General features: G+C 32.6%; 1 protein-coding gene across 1 annotated transcript; it reads right to left on the reverse strand.

The window, feature by feature from the left end:
- Positions 1 to 1,261: 1,261 nt before the first annotated feature.
- LOC127731002 (uncharacterized) lies at positions 1,262 to 17,265 on the reverse strand. Its single transcript, XM_052239712.1, has 7 exons — positions 17,097 to 17,265; positions 10,292 to 10,463; positions 9,109 to 9,245; positions 8,243 to 8,355; positions 7,728 to 7,865; positions 7,332 to 7,446; positions 1,262 to 3,813 (listed from the first exon to the last, which is right to left on the reverse strand). The coding sequence occupies exons 2-7, from the start codon at positions 10,438 to 10,440 to the stop codon at positions 3,254 to 3,256; spliced, it is 1,212 nt and encodes a 403-aa protein (XP_052095672.1). The 5' UTR covers positions 10,441 to 10,463; positions 17,097 to 17,265; the 3' UTR covers positions 1,262 to 3,253.
- Between the last annotated feature and the right edge of the window lie 1,542 nt (positions 17,266 to 18,807).

An 18,807-nucleotide genomic window follows, 5' to 3' on the forward strand; every position in this document is an offset into this window, starting at 1 on the left:
ACAGCGAGAAAATCCCGCAACCCGAGGCGGGCTTCAGCTGGCCCCTCAACAAAAATGTGTACTAGTTCAGCAAAAATAGACGTCACACTAAACTCCGAAACATGTAAATGAACCAAAATTTAAAAAATATACAAGACTAACAAAGGTGCATGAGAGGGTGCGGACTGAAATTCTTTTGAATTTTACAGTCCCATTGCTTATAAATATATTCTAGTATATTATTGATGTTATGGTAGAGGAGATACTGTGATAACTGTACTATATGTGATATTAAAATTGGTGGTGGATACTCAATGAATTATATGACTATTCTATTTGTATTCACCGTTTGCTTTTACACCGTAGAGGAGATGTGCCTATACTGGAAGAATTAAGAAGATTACTTATCATCACCAGTTGGACACATGCTCTTAAATTTGTCTAAACTTAATTTGGACTACTAGTATTTAATAGTACTGAGTTGAATTCTACATATCTAAAATAAAATTAGTCTAATGTACACAAATTTTATTTAGGGCATTGCACAGGACTCTGTATTGTTTCTAAGGTTGTTCCGTGAATTTCAAATTTAATATAAAAGTAATGGAGATTTTCAAAAATTGATAGAAGCGGATAGGCCATTATAATAATTGGTAACATGTAGCAGTGTTTTATATTATGAGTAGGAAGATATATCAAATTATTAGTAACTTGAATGTGCTTTCAGTACATAAGAACATTTTTATTCAATATTATTAATAATTATTGTGAGATTATTTTTTTATTGAACTGATTTTCATCTGGCTTTCCTCACCGTATCTTCATTTCACACGTAAAAATGAATTTAACATTTTTGCCCTTAGTCAGAAATCAAGTCCGAAGTCTTAATATTTTAGTGTTTTCGTCTTTTAATGACTTGGTGTTGGTGATAGATCTTTGGTTGCCATTGGTTAATGTATTCAAAATTTTCCTATAGGATAATCTCAGATTGATTTGAGCTTAATAGAGCCCTTGACGTAAAGTACAATAAAACCAGAAAAGTTAAAACTATTGAGGTCAGAATATGAACAATAGTTAAAGAGAATATGTGATCATTAAGTGTCGGTTGTGGTTTTATTTTTTGAAAGGGTTGCTGTCTTATTGACGTATAGACATGTTTTCGTTTTCGTTTCGTTTCGTTTATTTGTAGTCATATAGTGCATCTGATCGTTCAGGACGAAATTTTTGCAATTATGGACATTATTTACAAGTTGAATTTTCTTCAGAGTCACTTCTAGGAACAGAAGTTTTTACATTTTATTTATTGCATAAGTAATTGTATATACATACAAAATATTTATTTTCACATAACAAATTAATAAGTTATATGGTTAAATAAAATATATATGGAAACTATTGCAAAGACAAAAACGACCCGGAATGTTATAACAATCATAAATATTAAAATAAGCATTATCCAGGACTAGATTAATAATTACCTGTAAGATATCGTGAAATGATCAAGTGTTTGCTCTTTTCGCTTCAGTTCGTTCCCACAGAATTGCATACAATCATGGAAAATATGGAAATTATAAAAATGTTACCCTGAAACGGATTATACATCCATGCACATCCAATGATTCAGTTCCTATGGTAACTGTTTTATCTGGTCGACTAACTGTTTGTTATTCTGATTACTCTGTAAGTTAACTATTTCCAAATAAAATCTAAATGATTATTGTCTTGTTCTCTTAATATACAATTAAAGTCATATTGGAGCAGAGCGAAATATTGATGAAGGGCAAAAAAAAAAATAAATAAAATAAAAACAGAGAAACTAAATTATCAACCATTTTTGGAGGGTTGAAATAGAACACAACCGCAAAACCTGTAATTTTTTTTATCCAAACATTACAATGTATACTCCAATGTTGTGCTGATGTAACCGAACATTTTCGATAGGCCCCTGGACCAGGAAAAAGAAAAAAATATTCACATCATGAATATCAGTAATCTAACGTAGTTAGATTATTTTCTCAACCTTTATTTCTTTCGTAGGTTCTTATGAAAAAAATCATAACTTTTGAGGAACAAATAATGAAACTATTAATAAAAAATCAAGTCTCCTTAGTAATTTGTTAAAATGATAAATTATAATAATGCTCTTCATTACAATCTATTTTGAAAATATGAATGTTTAATTGATTTTTGAAATCTTCATTAAAAGATATTTTTATAGATATTAATTTTCAATATCTGTATGTATATCATTCAAAATATATTTTTGATTATATTCATCAAAGATTAATTTATGAATAAGCAATGTAAAGCATATTTAATGGAAATATATTTACGAAACCTGATATCTTTGAAATTTGAAGTAAAAATACCTCCAAGATACATCATAGGTACTTGTTGACTAAATTAATTACCTTCTTCCTTTTTATTTTGTTTAATTTCTTTTCATTCACGTTCTGCTAATAATCAACATTTGAGATTTGTTTTATCCCAAAGGGTCATAAGTAAACACCCACTACCTTCTACTGAAACATTGATTGTAATTGAAAGTTAACTATGAACATGAAATAAAAGTGACGAAAAGGAATAATAAAAAGGGAAGGTCAAACCAGTCAATAAGTACCTGTGAGAATCGTCTTTTTGTCATTTACCAAAACGATTCTGTTATTAAATATTAAAAAAAACTGTTGTTTGCCTTAACCAATTGTAGATTGTTCCTAAACCGGACAGACTGGTCTGTTGCCAGTGTAAGGCAAGATAATTTGTGATACATAGGCGTGTTAACATATTCTTATTGAAAAATAACTCTTGATATCAACAGTTTTAACCTTAACAAGTCAAATAGAAAGATTTGAAAACAAACTTTCAGATAACACACATTACGCAACTGTAAATTTGCTCTTCATTGGCAATGGAAATGTAGGTCCCTCTCCAACTCATACAAATGGATCTCTTATTACAGAATTGGCAAATAGACCATTGGAATTTACATATGTAGTTTGATATAAATGAGTGCAGCTAGTGTGTATCTGAAGCAAAACGCTTCATATTTTATATTCCCTGATTTGCCCTGTTCAATGGTCTTGACATTTTTAAGAGTGACTTGAAATTTGTGGAAGCTCAATGTACAAATTACAATAAACAAAATTACTTACAAATTTTGTGTTCACAGTATATAAAAATGAAAATAATTTCATTCATTAAATGAAGAAGAAATTACCAACGAATATAACAATTGAAAATATTATGGCACTGGCAAAAAATATGGCATAATTCATCACATATAACTTTCCTCCATCATTCGTGCAGACAAAGATTCCTTATCAACAGATCTAAATGTTTTCTTCCCAGTTCGTGTTATAATCGTATCCACCTCGGGTTCTTCAAAATCCTCGTCCTCAAATGCATAATTATCATAATTATTTCTTTTATGAGGAAACTTATGTTTTGTCCGCATTTTCCTGTCATGCAATTGTGCTCTCTCATTGTGCACTACTATGTCACCAAAACCACTGTCCGCCATTGACGAATCTGATCTCCCACTTCCTTGATGAAAATGGCGAATACGTCCTATTTCATAATCATTTTCAGAATCTTGCACACTTTCTTGTTCATTGCTATACATTTCTCCTTGCACGTGAAGGTCAACTGACACATAATGTTTACTGCTATCTGATTTTGGCCGAGAGTGTGTATACTCACGCGGTTGTGACGTCACAACCATACCACCAGTTGCGCCATTATTTGAATCTGAATGGTAATCCGATGTTGAAACAATTGATTCTTCTACTTCAACTTCATCGAACACCCAGTTTGGTAAAATATCTGTCAACTGACCTGAAAAAGATGGATGAATATCAATAAAGGATGTTGTTATGTAAACACCATTGATACAGCAATCCGCAATTACAGTAAAACCAAAAAGACATCGAGAGATGAATATACGGTAATCAATGATAGGCAAATATCAATTCCGTATGTCAAGTCCTAAATTTCAGCAGACTGAAATAAAGAGTGTCCAATGCATGTTTTATCCATCGATCTGTATATTCATAGAAAAGCTTGTTTTTTGTCAATAGTATTGAGAAAACTACTAGTACTCATAACTGTAGTGATTACTAGTTTATAGAGAAAAGTATGGTAACTCTGAAACAAGAGAGAAAAGTATGGTAACTCAGAAACAAGAATGAAAAGTATGGTAACTCAGAAACAAGAATGAAAAGTTTGGTAACTCTGAAACAAGAGAGAAAAGTATGGTAACTCAGAAACAAGAATGAAAAGTATGGTAACTCAGAAACAAGAGTGAAAAGTTTGGTAACTCTGAAACAAGAGAGAAAAGTATGGTAACTCAGAAACAAGAGAGAATATCCTGACTTATCTAACCAAGGATATTTAAAGTATGAAAATCTTTGATTTAACTATGAAATGTACAAGCATAAAAGTATGTAACTTTCTACTGAAGACACTGTGTATAGAATAGAAACAGCAAAGAAAGCATACTTATTTAAACAAAAGATGGTAATAAGACATCCTTAACCAAGAATAATATGTGCATTCTGAAAACTTTAGGATGGTGTTAGGATAGCAAAGTGAAAGTGAAACTAGATGAATGACACAAAATAGCCATATATATCAAATTGCTGCAATATGACACAAAAAAACATTATGACATGACAAACGACAAGTTGAACTGACGGGTTTTAGCTCCTTTTTTATTTCTTAACCATCCCTGTTTAATCTCCATCAGTGGACTAAGAAAAGGAAAGTTCAATAACAAGAGTGCACACGCTGAAATGTCTTAGTTTTACTACAGATATCACATAAACTGAACATTATCAAGATCCATTAAAACATGGTCAAGGCCATGTGAACCCTGCAAAACGGTAAATCTTACAACCATTCCATGCACCAATATTAGTGGATCTATTGCTTATAATACCTGGGAACAGGAACTTTACCTTGACCAATGAATCATGACAATTAGGTCAAGATAAAATTAAACCTGTCAGACGGACATGTACGTCTTACAATCATTCCATACACCATTATAGTTAACCTATTGTATAAAGTATCTGATGACCTGATCAAGAAAACTGAACATTGACCTATAAACCAATAAAATGAAGCCAAGGTTAGATAAGACAAGTATTTCTAACAATAATTCCATACACCAAATATAGTCGACCTACTGCTTATAGTATCTGAGAAATGAACTGAATCACGAACAATTTACATCTGAACCATGAAAATCAGGTCAAGGTGAGATGAAACCTGTCAGACGGACGGAGTACTCTCAGATCTGTACTTAATGTCTTTTTGTTGTGGGGATGTATAAGTACCCGTCCACGTTCACTTTGTGTTTTCGTTTTATCCCAAAGGGTCATATGTAAACACCCACTACCTTCTACTGAAACATTGATTGTAATTGAAAGTTAACTATGAAGATGAAATAAAAGTGACGAAAAGGAATAATAAAAATGGAAGGTCAAACCAGTCAATAAGTACCTGTGAGAATCGTCTTTTTGTCATTTACCAAAACGATTCTATTATTAAATATTAAAAAAAAACTGTTGTTTGCCTTAACCAATTGTAGACTGTTCCTAAACCGGACAGACTGGGCTGTCAAATATAGTCAACCTACTGCTTATAGTATCTGAGAAATGAACTGAATCACGAACAATTTACATCTGAACCATGAAAATCAGGTCAAGGTGAGATGAAACCTGTCAGACGGACGGAGTACTCTCAGATCTATACTTAATGTCTTTTTGTTGTGGGGATGTATAATTACCCGTCCACGTCCACTCTGTGTTTTTGTTGGATGTATTTCTATTTGTATTCATCTGTTGAGTTGAGCCTTTTTCAACTGATTGATTGATTGTTGGTTGCTTAACGTCCAGTGGCAAATATTTCATGCATATTCAGGACGACAACTGATTTTTATAGTTTGTTCTTATGTTGTACTGTTACACCACTGCCCAAGGTTAGGGGAGGGTTGAGCGCTCACAATCATGTTTAACCCGCCACATTCTTTATGTGCCTGTCCCAAGTCAGGAGCCTGTAGTTCAGTGGTTGTCGTTGGTTCATGTCTGTCATATTTGTTTTTCGTAAATTGTTTTGTTATAAATTAGGCCGTTAGTTTTCTCAATTGAATTGTTTCATATTTGTCATGTCGGCGCCTTTTATAGCCGACCATACGGTATGGGCTGTTCTCATTGTCGAAGACCGTACGGTTGCCTATAATTGCTTACACCCACTTCATTTGAACTTTGGTGGATAGTTGTCTCATTGGCAATCATACCACATCTCCTTATTTTTATATATGTACACCTTACAATCGTTTCTTACAAGAAATACAGTTGACCTTTTGTTTCAGTATCTAAAAAACTGACCTAATCACAAAAATTACACCTTGTTTACCAATCCATTAAATGTGGCGTAGGTCAGGTAAACGCTGTCAAGGGTCCCTTATACCAAAAATTGTTATCATTTTACTCATAAGAAGTGAGCAATTAACAGGGAAAAAAAATATGCTGTTTGTCAGCAGTCACTGAACCATGAAAATGAGGTCAAGAGCAATGGACATATAACAGACGGAAACTTCGTAACATGAGGCATCTGTTTACAGGGTATAAAGTCTTCATCCTTCTGAAATATAAAGCTTTAAACAAACAAGACTACATCGTCGTTGCGGCCATCGCACGATTAACTTAATTATTGGTTTAAAACCTAATCTGTTGGGGGAATACAACATCACAGGACATCCTGCTTGTGATCTATGGAATCTACTAACTATACATTAAATCAAATATTGAATTGGAATTATGTTCCCATATCTGACTGGGATGAGTTAACTCTTTTGAATATTTGTAGAAAAAAAGAACTTATTTTTTATTAAGGTGGTCTTTTCTGTCACGCCTAATCAATTGAGCAGTAACAGTATGGATAGCAAAAATTGTACTTCACGGTAAGCTATAGATGTTTACATCCCTTTCATTTGGTCTGGGAAGGATAGCAGTCTTATTGGTAATAATACTACATCTCCTTATTTTTTAGAAACATACAATGTTTCACCACACAGCAACATCATTTAAACATTTTCTGTACTATATATAAATAAGAAGATGTGGTATGAGTGCCAATGAGACAACTATCCATCCAAGTCACAATGTGTAAAAAGTTAACAATTATAGGTCAAAGTACGGCCTTCAACACGGAGCCTTGGCTCACACCGAACAGCAAGCTATAAAGGGCCACAAAAAGACTAGTGTAAAACAATTCAAACAGGAAAACCAACAGTCTTTATTTAACAACTATTTATTTGTCATTAATGTGATCATTTTTATCATACTAACTTTGAGGTATAAACTCTAACACTGGTGATCTCTTTTCTTTAGCTGCCTCTTCAATTGTTCTTACTTTAATTTCACTAGCAGTTACATCCTCAAAACTGAATTTAAACTGTGCCACCTGTATCATAAATAAAAAGGTTACAGAAGTGTCGGTGTCAATATTTATACATAAGAAACACAGCAATGCATCAAGTTAAATAGGACACAAGCATCACTATATTAGAATACTAGTACCATATTCATTCTATAAAATTATCACGAGCATTTGCTTTCCAGAATTCAATATGTTAATCATCTATGTAATTCAAGAAAGGGAGTCATGGTTATTAAACAGAATGATGCCAAACTATTTGTACACAGTAAATCAGATATCTTTATATAGCATTAAAATAAGATTACTTTATTTCCAAACGATCTGTTAGGAGACGATCTGATTATTATATCACCATATTCACAGTCTGTGTAGGCAAACTTTGATGACATATACTTCGATATGTTTCCATAATAATGTTTCTTCAAAATATCACCAAACGCAAACTGAAAGAGATGCAATAGTTCACATTATACAGTGAAAACAAGAGATGCAAAAGTTCACAATATACAGTGAAAACGTTTAACTTCATACAAATAGTAGAATTTTATGATAGTCTACAATGTGGAAAGGTATTTAGATGTCTACTGTGTATCACATCTTGATCATGGTAAATAACGAGATGAACTATGTAGAAAGCTGCCGGTAAAAAAAACTACTATTAAAAGACATCTTAGTACACACAGTCATTTTTCTATACAGCTACTTTATTCATTATTAAATTTGCATATGATCCAAAATAAAAATGTACGTCACTAAAATATTAAAGTCAAAGGTACTCCTGTTAGCATACTTAAAAATATATTCTTGAAAAATATATCACCTCCAAGACAACAGGTTCTCCTCTGAACATACTTTTAGCCGCCATGTCCATACCCAAACTGATCTTTTCCATTATCTTCTGATGAAATTGATTTACCATAAGTACCCATGGTTCTATAAAAATCAAACAAAAGTTAATGTCTTCTGTTGACAAAACGCGAATTTGGTATACCAAATTATAAGCCTGGAATTTTGGATGATTTTTTTTTAAACCCCCATTGATTAATTGTCTGCTTGACATTCAGTGACAACTATTACATGCATATTCACGACGAGAACAATCAGGTAGGTTCCCGAGTGGGTCGACCGGGGTAAACAACACAAATTTCGACCGCCTCTGGAAAATAAGGATATGTTCGATATAAGACATTTGTGGTCCCCTCAAATAGTTGTTGCAAGGGCTCTGTATCGTTAAGAGAGCGTGTCACTCTCCATACAGGAGGCATCGGTTCAATCGTTCCAATTTCTACCGGTTGTGGCTGTGTATTTATACATCCCATACATCCAAACGAAAAGATCTTTAAAGAATGCGTTGTACTAAGAAATTAAGGGATGACCATATTTCTACACCGCAATTAACCTCGGGAATATAAAAAGTATATTAAACAGTGTAACAGAACAAGATATCAACAAACATATTAACTGCTACCATTATGAAATGCAATTCACAGTTTTTAAGAAGGGTTTTTAATTTTAGCATACTCATTTGATGTTGTTGATGCGTTTCTTTTTTCTAAATTAACCTTCATTATGATCGCTCCCAAAGTAAGGAATGAATCAGTTTTATATACCCTACTGTAAAGGGCACCAGTGACTATTTTGTTTCTCTAATACCTTTTTCAAAGTTCAACATCGTACAATATTTACCTTTCTTCACACAGAAAAAGCAATCTAGACGTTGTATACCACTTCCTGCCTGTATAATTGGCTGCAGTACCAACGGACGTTTTAACAATTCTTTTCGGAATTCAATCAGCTCATCTACGCTATCCATACAGTAAATTCTGTGTAAAAGACAATTGTGAACATCACTGATTAATGTTATTAAAAATATAATTAATTATGCTTTGCTGTCTGTAGAGACAGTTCTGTATGTTCAAAACAAATGCATAAATGTCCATCAAGATCGATAGAACTCCTGAAATGTATAAATCTACATAAATGTTTGCGTTACATTATGAATATATGTAGAAAGAAAAAATAAATGACTCCAATCTTAGTTTATTTAACCATAAAATAAATTTGAGTGAAAAAGTCATTTCGATTACTGTAAATCTCGTTTTCAAAAAAGTTTGAATTGTTTAGTGATTTTTGAAAACATGCATATTTTCCAAGTCTTGTGATTTGTTGCTTTTTCCGTTTTGTGAGAGATATAGAGTTGTGCCACCTCGTCATTTGGTCTCTGGTGGATAGTTGTCTCGTTGGCTGTCATACCACCTCTCCTTAATTTTGTTTTTACTTTTTTTTTTCCAACTTCAGATATTTTTGTTTTTACTATTTGTAACGCTCTCGTTATTTCGTCTTTTTGTGAGGGTACTATTGTCCTGGTGTTAGTTTATTTTTATTTGTTTGGGAGTAGAACTAGCCCTGCATGTAATACGTTGTTTTCAGACTTGGTAATTTTTGAAGAGCGCCACTGGTCGGGTGATTCGTTACATTGGTCTTTTTGGAGGTATTTTGTAACACACCAAAGACTGGTGGACATGTTTATGACTAAAATATGAGACGTGAACACATCATAGATTCTTTATTTATGATAGATGGAGAGAAAGGTAATAATCACTTATATCAATAAAAGAAGTTCCCAATAGGTACAATTATTTCCTGTTTACAGGGTTATAAGATTTTTGCAGTTAGCGATATATGTTAGACGAAGTTTAACCTGATGTTTTAGTAAAAGTTAGGACGCACATATATAGAGCTGTACAATGTAGTTATATATTTTATTGTTTTCTCATTTGGTTTAGGTATAATGGTATATAAATTCTGAATTAAAAAGATTGTTAGTTATAGATATCCGATTCTATTCTCTTTTGGTTCATTCAGTTACCTCTTTCTTGGAACAACGTTAACCATCCGTGATGTTGATTCCACGCAGTTTTCATCCTTGCCCGCTTTGACTAGTCCATATAATACATGTCCGTGAGATAAAACATCCTCCTGGGAGGCTAAAATCAAGGCCACTGGCTCTGATTCCATCTTACGTCTTTAGTTTTACATATCTGAAGCCCAAACACACACACACACATGTAATACTATTGACAACTTGTATTTAAAACGTTTACTTGGTGCGATTAATATGTTTTATTATTTAGCAGCTGCAGGGAACCTTACAAATAAATCAACGAAGTCTGACATTAATACTCCCAGCATATTGTTTAATTAATACAATCCGATAATTCATATATTGTCTTCAATTCAGCTGCAGGTTAAATATTTATATAGTGAACAAGAAAAACGTTACAGGTAGGGGGAAGAGTGTAGATATTTATACAGCCCACATCACCCCTAAAGTGAATCATATCCAAGTCATATCCGTGTATGCTTATCGTCATTCGATACCGTAAAATACTATTTTGTGATTATAATAAATGAAAACGCTCATTTTGTGTTTATAATGAATGATAACGCACATTTAATAATGACCGCAAATTTATAATGACCAGTAGGAAACAAAACGCCATCTTCATTAGTGCTAGCAAAATACATAATTTTAAAATCAAATATAATTTATTCAAATATTGTACAGGAAATGCATTCAGTATTCAGACCTTTTTTTAAGTATATTTATAAGATGTTCATTTCATCTCAATCACGTATCAAAATCGTTTACTCAATAAAAGAGGATTTCATCTTCAACATTAGTTTGACAAAGACCATGTTCTTTATCGTAATATTGATTGATTGTAGTTTGCTTAACATCCAATGGCAATAGTCTGTGTGCATATTCCAGATTCATATTAACTGTTAACTTTAATTTTAATAAATTACTTTTAATAAATTTCATAAAAATGAAATAGGTGGCTGTTCTTCGTTATTTTACAATTCAGTAATGAGAAAAAAATGTATAACATCTGTGGAATTCACGTATTTTACTTCCGTTTAGTTATACGTTTAATATTAACATTAATCAGTGATTTTCACAATTGTCTTTTACACAGAATTTACTGTATGGAATGCCTAGTTAATACAGGTATGTAGCATTTATACCTTTATTGGATATATTTTATTGTGGTTTGTTTGAACACATTTTATTATTAAATATATTTACGACCTATTTATTTACTTATTCTGGCAATCCTTTATGAAGGAATATCTATATAAAATGTAGATAGATCAAATGTATTATTCAACATCTTGTATTTGACATGAAAACTAAAAAAAAACGAAACTTCATTAAACAAGAGTGCACACGCTGAAATGTCTCGCCTGCTTTACTGACCATTGATTTTATGTTGAAAGTTTTAAAGATAAAGGTTCAACTAAAAGAATCACAGAAACTCCGGTCAGATAATGCTGTAAAACAGACATATACACCTTACAATTTTTTTATACACAAAATATACTTGATCTATTGCTTATGATAATTGAAAAAAACAGACCAAAACACAAAAAAACTTAACATTGACCTATGAACCATGAAAATGAGGTCAAGGTCGGATGATACCTGCCAGATAGACATATATACCTTACAATCCTTCCATACACCAAATATACTTGACCTATTGCTTATAGTACTTGAAAAACAGACCAAACCACAAAAATTTAACATTGACCAATGAACCATGAAAATGAGGTCAATGTCAGATGAAACCTGCCAGACTGACATGTACCCATTACAGTCATTCCATACACCAAATATAGTTGTCCTATTGCTTAGAGTACTTGAAAAAAAACAACACAATAACTTAACATTGACCAATGAACCATTAAAATGAGGTCAAGGTCAGATGATAACTGCCACACAGACATGTACACCTTACAATCATTCCATACACCAAATATAGCTGACCTGTTGCCTATAGTACTCGAAAAACAGACCAAAACACAAAAACTTAACATTGACCAATGAACCATGAAAATTAGGTCAAGGTCAGATAAAACCTGACAGACAGACATGTACCCATTACAACCATTCCATACACCACATATAGTTGACCTGCTGATTATAGTATATGAGAAACGGACCTAATCACGTAACTTTAACCTTGATCACTGATCCATGAAATGAGGTCGAGGTCAGGTGAACTCTGTCTGACGGACATATAGACGTTGCAAGGAACCCATTTACCAAATATGGTTATCCTATTACTCATAATAAGTGAGAAATTCACATGACAAAATTTTTTTTTTCAAGCAGTCGTTGAACCATGAAAATGAGGACAAGGACATTGGACATATGACAGACTGAAACTTCGTAACATAAGGTATCTGCATACAAGATATGAAGCATCCAGGTCTTCTACCTTCTGAAATATAAAGCTTTTTACATAGTTTACGCCGCCGCCGCCGGATAGTTATACCTATGTCTCGCATACTGCGACTTTCGTCTCAGGCGAGACAAAAACTGTATTCTATATTCACACACTTTATGCTATGTATATTTTTAAGGACTGGAATACAACTTGACACAGCGTAATTTTCAATTAAGATTAAACTATAATATATTGAAATCCTAAAGCTGGAGAGACAGCCAATAGTGCCACCTGAAAACTTGGAAAAGAAATGCTTTGTAGTCAATCTAAGTTCAGTCACTTTTTTTAGTCTTATAATTTCTGTTAGTATATAGATATTCGCAGTTAATAAGTTCAAGTGCGTCCAAATTGTGTTAGTAGGTCAATTTATCTTTATTTATATTTTTTTGTGGCGGTGTCCTGGTGTTTTCACATTGACACACCCATTTCCTTTTATTCTAATTCAAACTGATATGTGTTTGATTGCAATTTCCGATCATTTTTTTAAAAATTATTCTAGATAATCTACAGTTTTAACTACAATGTAGATATTCACAGGTTTCCCTCAAAATGGTACCAATCTATTATATATTAGTCTAAGGTTTTAACAACAGTCTTTCCCCATAATAAATAAATAAATATTCACACGTACAACTTTTGATGATGTATTATATATCACAATATAGAAAGGTTTAAAGGGAAATAAGCTTAAGGTCAACGTATAAAAAGTCAGTGTCAGGTCGAATTAATCGTGATACAAATTTTGTCTGCAGATGTACTACCAAATTCCAATTATTGTTAATATTTTATTATTGGAGCAAACAGAAAAAAAACTAAGAAAGTATGGTATATGTTTGGCTGTATTAGAACTGGGACTTGCAGCAAATCTTTAAACTGATTCAATCCCCCCCCCCCCCCCACACACACACACACAATTTATTTGAACGTTGATATTTGGCAACATGCCAACAATATGTATTCGCTAAAACATAGGTGGCAGATATCAAAAGGGGAATCAAAAATCATAAGTCGAAGAGAGACCGACAAATCAAGGCAAAAATCATAAGTCGAAGAGAGACAGACAAATCAAGGCAAAAATCATAAGTCGAAGAGAGACAGACAAATCAAGGCAAAACTCATAAGTCGAAGAGAGACAGACAAATCAAGGCAAAAATCATAAGTCGAAGAGAGACAGACAAATCAAGGCAAAAATCATAAGTCGAAGAGAGACCAACAAATCAAGGCAAAAATCATAAGTCGAAGAGAGACCGACAAATCAAGTCAAAAAACATAAGTCGAAGAGAGACCGACAAATCAAGTCAAAAACATAAGTCGAAGAGAGACAGACAAATCAAGTCAAAAAACATAAGTCGACAAATCAAGGCAAAAATCATAAGGCAGGCTTTACTGTGCTTGTGGTAGCCTTTAGTTCAATAAAATTTTTGATTATTTAATGAGAGGACATCATCTTTAGCGGAACGTTATGTAAACTACACAGGGAAAACATTACGTTTAATTCGAAGACATACACATACAAAATACCCATGAAACAGGGACACACCAACACAATTCTTTTAATATTGACATCGTCTTAGGTGTTACGGTACGATTTATATAGACATTTAGATGTTACCATACCTTCTTCCAACTTTACCACAATAAGGAATTGGCGCTAGTCGGCAAAACAGTTAATGAATTAACAACCGTTTAGCCATTTCTAAATAAACACAAATGACAACAAAAGTCTGGACAGGCACATAAAATACGCGGAGGTGTAATTTTCTGCATAAGCAAAAAACCCGATTGATGCTTTAAAAATGCATTCTAGAAATTAATTCATTAAAAAGCATCGAAATTTCAAAGATTTAAATGATTGAATGTGGTTTTCTTTGAATGTTCAGTGACTGTATTAATAATATTTCAAAGAAGTTTAACAATAATCAGCAAAATAGTTCGTCCAGAATGAAGATAAGTAAATTTGGACTGTCACTGAAAAGAATCAGATTTTTTTTTTCTACGGGCCACTAAAGATCAAAGTATATCTACATTAAATCAACTATAACTATCTCTACCAACCTTGTCGATGAATGTAGGGAGTTGTAGAAAGCAAACGTAAATTGCTTTTTATTGGTCAATACGAAATAATGTTCTCTTTATACTACAGTATTAGCAACTGTACTCTTTCCATATAGCAATGTCGGAAATAAATGGAAAAAAATCAGTAGTGCAACGACTGAAACCCTACATACTGAAAAAATAACACCCCCCCCTCCCCCCAAAAAAAATGTGTGTTTCATGTATGAGGTTGGGTACATCTAATATTTTCGAAGTGTAAAAAATTAAAGACTTTTCATCGAGTATTTTTTTTATCTGAAAAAAGGAAAGATGATTCTTATAAAAACTACAAGTCTCAGATAAACAAACTACACCATGAACAATAGACAAATAAGTTCACAAAACACTACACATAAACATATCTAAATCCACCCAAAATCAGGGGTGAACTAATTAAAAATGGTACACTCAGACAAGATGTCGAAATATTTTTTCCCAAAAAAAATCATTTTCCTTTTCAGTTTATAGGCTTGTTATATGAGTTTAATACTTCTCATCTGTTGATAAAGTTAATACTATGTGCTATTTTAGATTGCCTTTCACGTAATTAAATGTTCTTCAACTTATTCTATTTGACTTTCAAACTGTTTTGATTCCGAGCGCCACTTAAGATTCTTATATATGTAGCTGAAACGCACGTCTGGTATACTAAATTATAAGCCTGGTATCTTTTAGGACGAGGGGCCTCGGTCTAGGTAATCGAACTACTTTATCACTAGCCTGTCAACACTGAGGTTGTGAGTTCGAATCCCATACGTGGTAGGTGCGCTCGACTCCGATCTTTATTGACTAGGATTATCAGTTTTCCTAACGATGGTCGTTGGTTCTCTCACCTGGCACTCCGGTTTCCTCCACCAATAAAAACTGACGTCACGAAATAGCACTATAGTGCTGAAAGTGGCCTTTAACACCAACCAATCAATCAATCAATCTCTTAGGATGAGTTATCAAGTATAAGGGTTGATTCAAAATAATATTTATAATATGTCTAGATGTTAAACGAAATGTGAATTAGAACTGTAATAATGATTATTGTAACTGGTTTATTATTTTGGTCCTGTCTTGAATAAATGTATGTGATTAATATGGGTAAAATCATATATGTAGGTATATACATATATAAGTACAAGTATATATGAACGATTAATATTCTATTTCAATGTGCAATTGTGTTATAAAAAACGTCTTGTGTTTGTTGATACGAATGTCATGTTGCCCATCAAGTTAATTATAATAATACATATTTATTCATATTCTTATCAAACGGGTGGTTGAGGGAAATATGCTCATTCAAGGAACTATTCCTCATTTGACGGGTGGTTGTGTCAAACTATAGATCGACACTCAATACACAAAGGTAATAATAAGGTACACACAATATATACATAGTATATATTTGTAATCTTGTTTATTACAAATATATTTGCATCGTTTAAATGATGAGATGTAAAGCTTAGTATCGTATTAAAGAATAATCAACAATTGCCCTCTTTCATAAAAAGTTAAATTATTAAAAAAAATTTGGAATTACATTGATAATTTAACAGAATAACTTTGTTTGTAGTGTATATGAAGTTTTAAGTTTACCATATGATAGCACCAGGCTCTGCTCAATGTTCGGGATAATCTTAGATAAATTCTCTTACTTGTATTCTAATGAATAAATAGTACGGTAAGTGAAAATTGAATGGCAGCATAGGAAATATACATCTCGCTGTATAGGATAGCTTGAAAAATACATACATTTATTTAATATATAGAAACCGAAAGTGGAACTTTTTAATAATTGCTAAATTTCATGCAAAAATTGTCAAGAGTACGTTTAGTAGTACGAAGTTCATAGGATATAAAAGCAGAGACCTAAATGAAAATAAATTATCCGGTTAAGATTTTTTTTGTTCAGTCATAAATAGTGTAATACACCGTTTAGTATATGATGTTTATAAATTCAAAGTATTTAAGATTATATGAAAACATATTTATTTAGTGTCAAATCAGACTGATAAATCGGTTGCCTGTGGCGCAACAAATAATTTACAAAGGTAGCTTACAATAACTACATGTATTTATTTTCACCTGTTTACAATGCGGTGATACGTAATGCTTAAACTAAAAGAAACGAGTCAAATAAAGCACTCTGGTTGTATATGTCAGGATTTTCATTTTCTGTTTGTTAATATTTCCTATTATAGATTTGGATGTCGACACAAAGAGCGACAACTACACATTCAGATTTTATAGTCGTAATTGATTTAGTTTGATCGATGTCAAGATAAATTCACTTACCTGAACGTACAATTAACACAAACGTTTATTTCTTCTGAAAATATTCCTGTCAATCGGTGTTCAATAAAAAGTTTTTCAATCAGCCATGTAAAATTCTTTACATGTTTACCGTTTGAAATATGTGCGACCTATTTATGTGTCATACCTGTGACAGGTAAAATTTCGCCCACACCGTATACATATCAGTTATAAATAGGTTTAAAGATTTTCCGGATGGAAAAAATATTTGTATAAATAATTAGAATACTATATAACACACCTTTTTGTACAACATGTACAATTACAAAAGAAAAGTTGTTAAGGAAAGCTTTTCATACTTATATGATCTTATCATGGGTGGCAGCAATTTTCAGATAAGAACTATAGGATACTATCGGAATACGAGAATTCGGGAGAAACATATATATATATTGGACGGTTAAACATACAAAGTTATTTATAACGTACAGGAAGACATAGCATGTAGAAGAACATTTTTGTTGTCTTTACAGAACTTAAAGACGAATTCAACTTTCCCCACGTGACCTTTCCATTTCTCTGTGTCAACCTGTATATCTCCCAGTTGATGCGATATCCCAGGACTTTCGTTTCCTAAACCAATTTCTTTGATAAAGGGTTGCTGAAGCTATTGAACCAAGTGTTCCAAATGACGAAGCTGAAGTCATCCCTTCGAACATTTTACAGAAGCCATCATGATTTGATAGACCTTTGTGGAATATCTTTGTCACAGATGACCACTGATATGTTCCACTTGTCGCAGCCACAATCAAGTTTGCTTTCTACCGATTGCGACATCATGGAAATGCGATTTATAACTGAATTTTTACTTGCAACACAAAAAAAACGACGAGTTTCCCTTGTGGAGCAGAACTTGAAACCCTCCTGGAGTACCTGCATGAGTTCATAGATATAAGCAGATGTGGTATGAGTGCCAATGAGACAACTCTCCATCCAAGTCAAAATTTATAAAAGTAAACCATTATAGGTCAAAGTACGGTCTTCAACACGTAGCCTTGGCTCACACCGAACAGCAAGCTATAAAGGTTTTAAATGTGGCTCGTATTGCTCAATCTTTAGTTTTCTTTGTAGCTTTATGTGAATTTTTATGGATATGTGTTTTGCCCATTGTTAAAGAGCGTACTACGATCTATTAATTGTTTACATTCTCGTCTTCTTGGTATCGGTTGGATAGCTATCTCATTGACAATCATACCACATCTCCTTGTTTTCTTATTGATAGTTTTTTTTTTGTTATTGTTTTTGTCCAAGCTGTTAAGTCTGTTTTCCCGCTGGGACATGGGTACAGATGAAGCTAGTTGTACTTTGTACATTAATTTACGTCTACTAATTGACAGACACTTATCATAGAAGTCGTAAGATATGTTTGCGTGTAATTTAAATATGATTAATTTTATACGTTGAAATCTGGTAAAAATTAAATATGAATTGAAAGTAAATAAAAAAATTATAGATGTAAAACATTTTCATATAGTTCCTTCAAATTCCTCTAAAATTGAATTTGTACCTGTATAAATCGATGAACAAGTTTTTAAGGTGTTCAATATTTAAAATATCTGCTCTAAATATTTTTATGAGTCAGAGTTGAAATCATTAAACTTGAATGCACCGTATCAAATGCATATAATTATGAGATGTCATTTTGTAAGCTTCTTCTAAACTGTTACGCTTCGCATGCTATAGGGTAAAGATA

Source organism: Mytilus californianus, unplaced genomic scaffold (genome assembly GCF_021869535.1).
Source record: "Mytilus californianus isolate M0D057914Y unplaced genomic scaffold, xbMytCali1.0.p SCAF_2, whole genome shotgun sequence".
Lineage (NCBI taxonomy): Eukaryota > Metazoa > Mollusca > Bivalvia > Mytilida > Mytilidae > Mytilus > Mytilus californianus.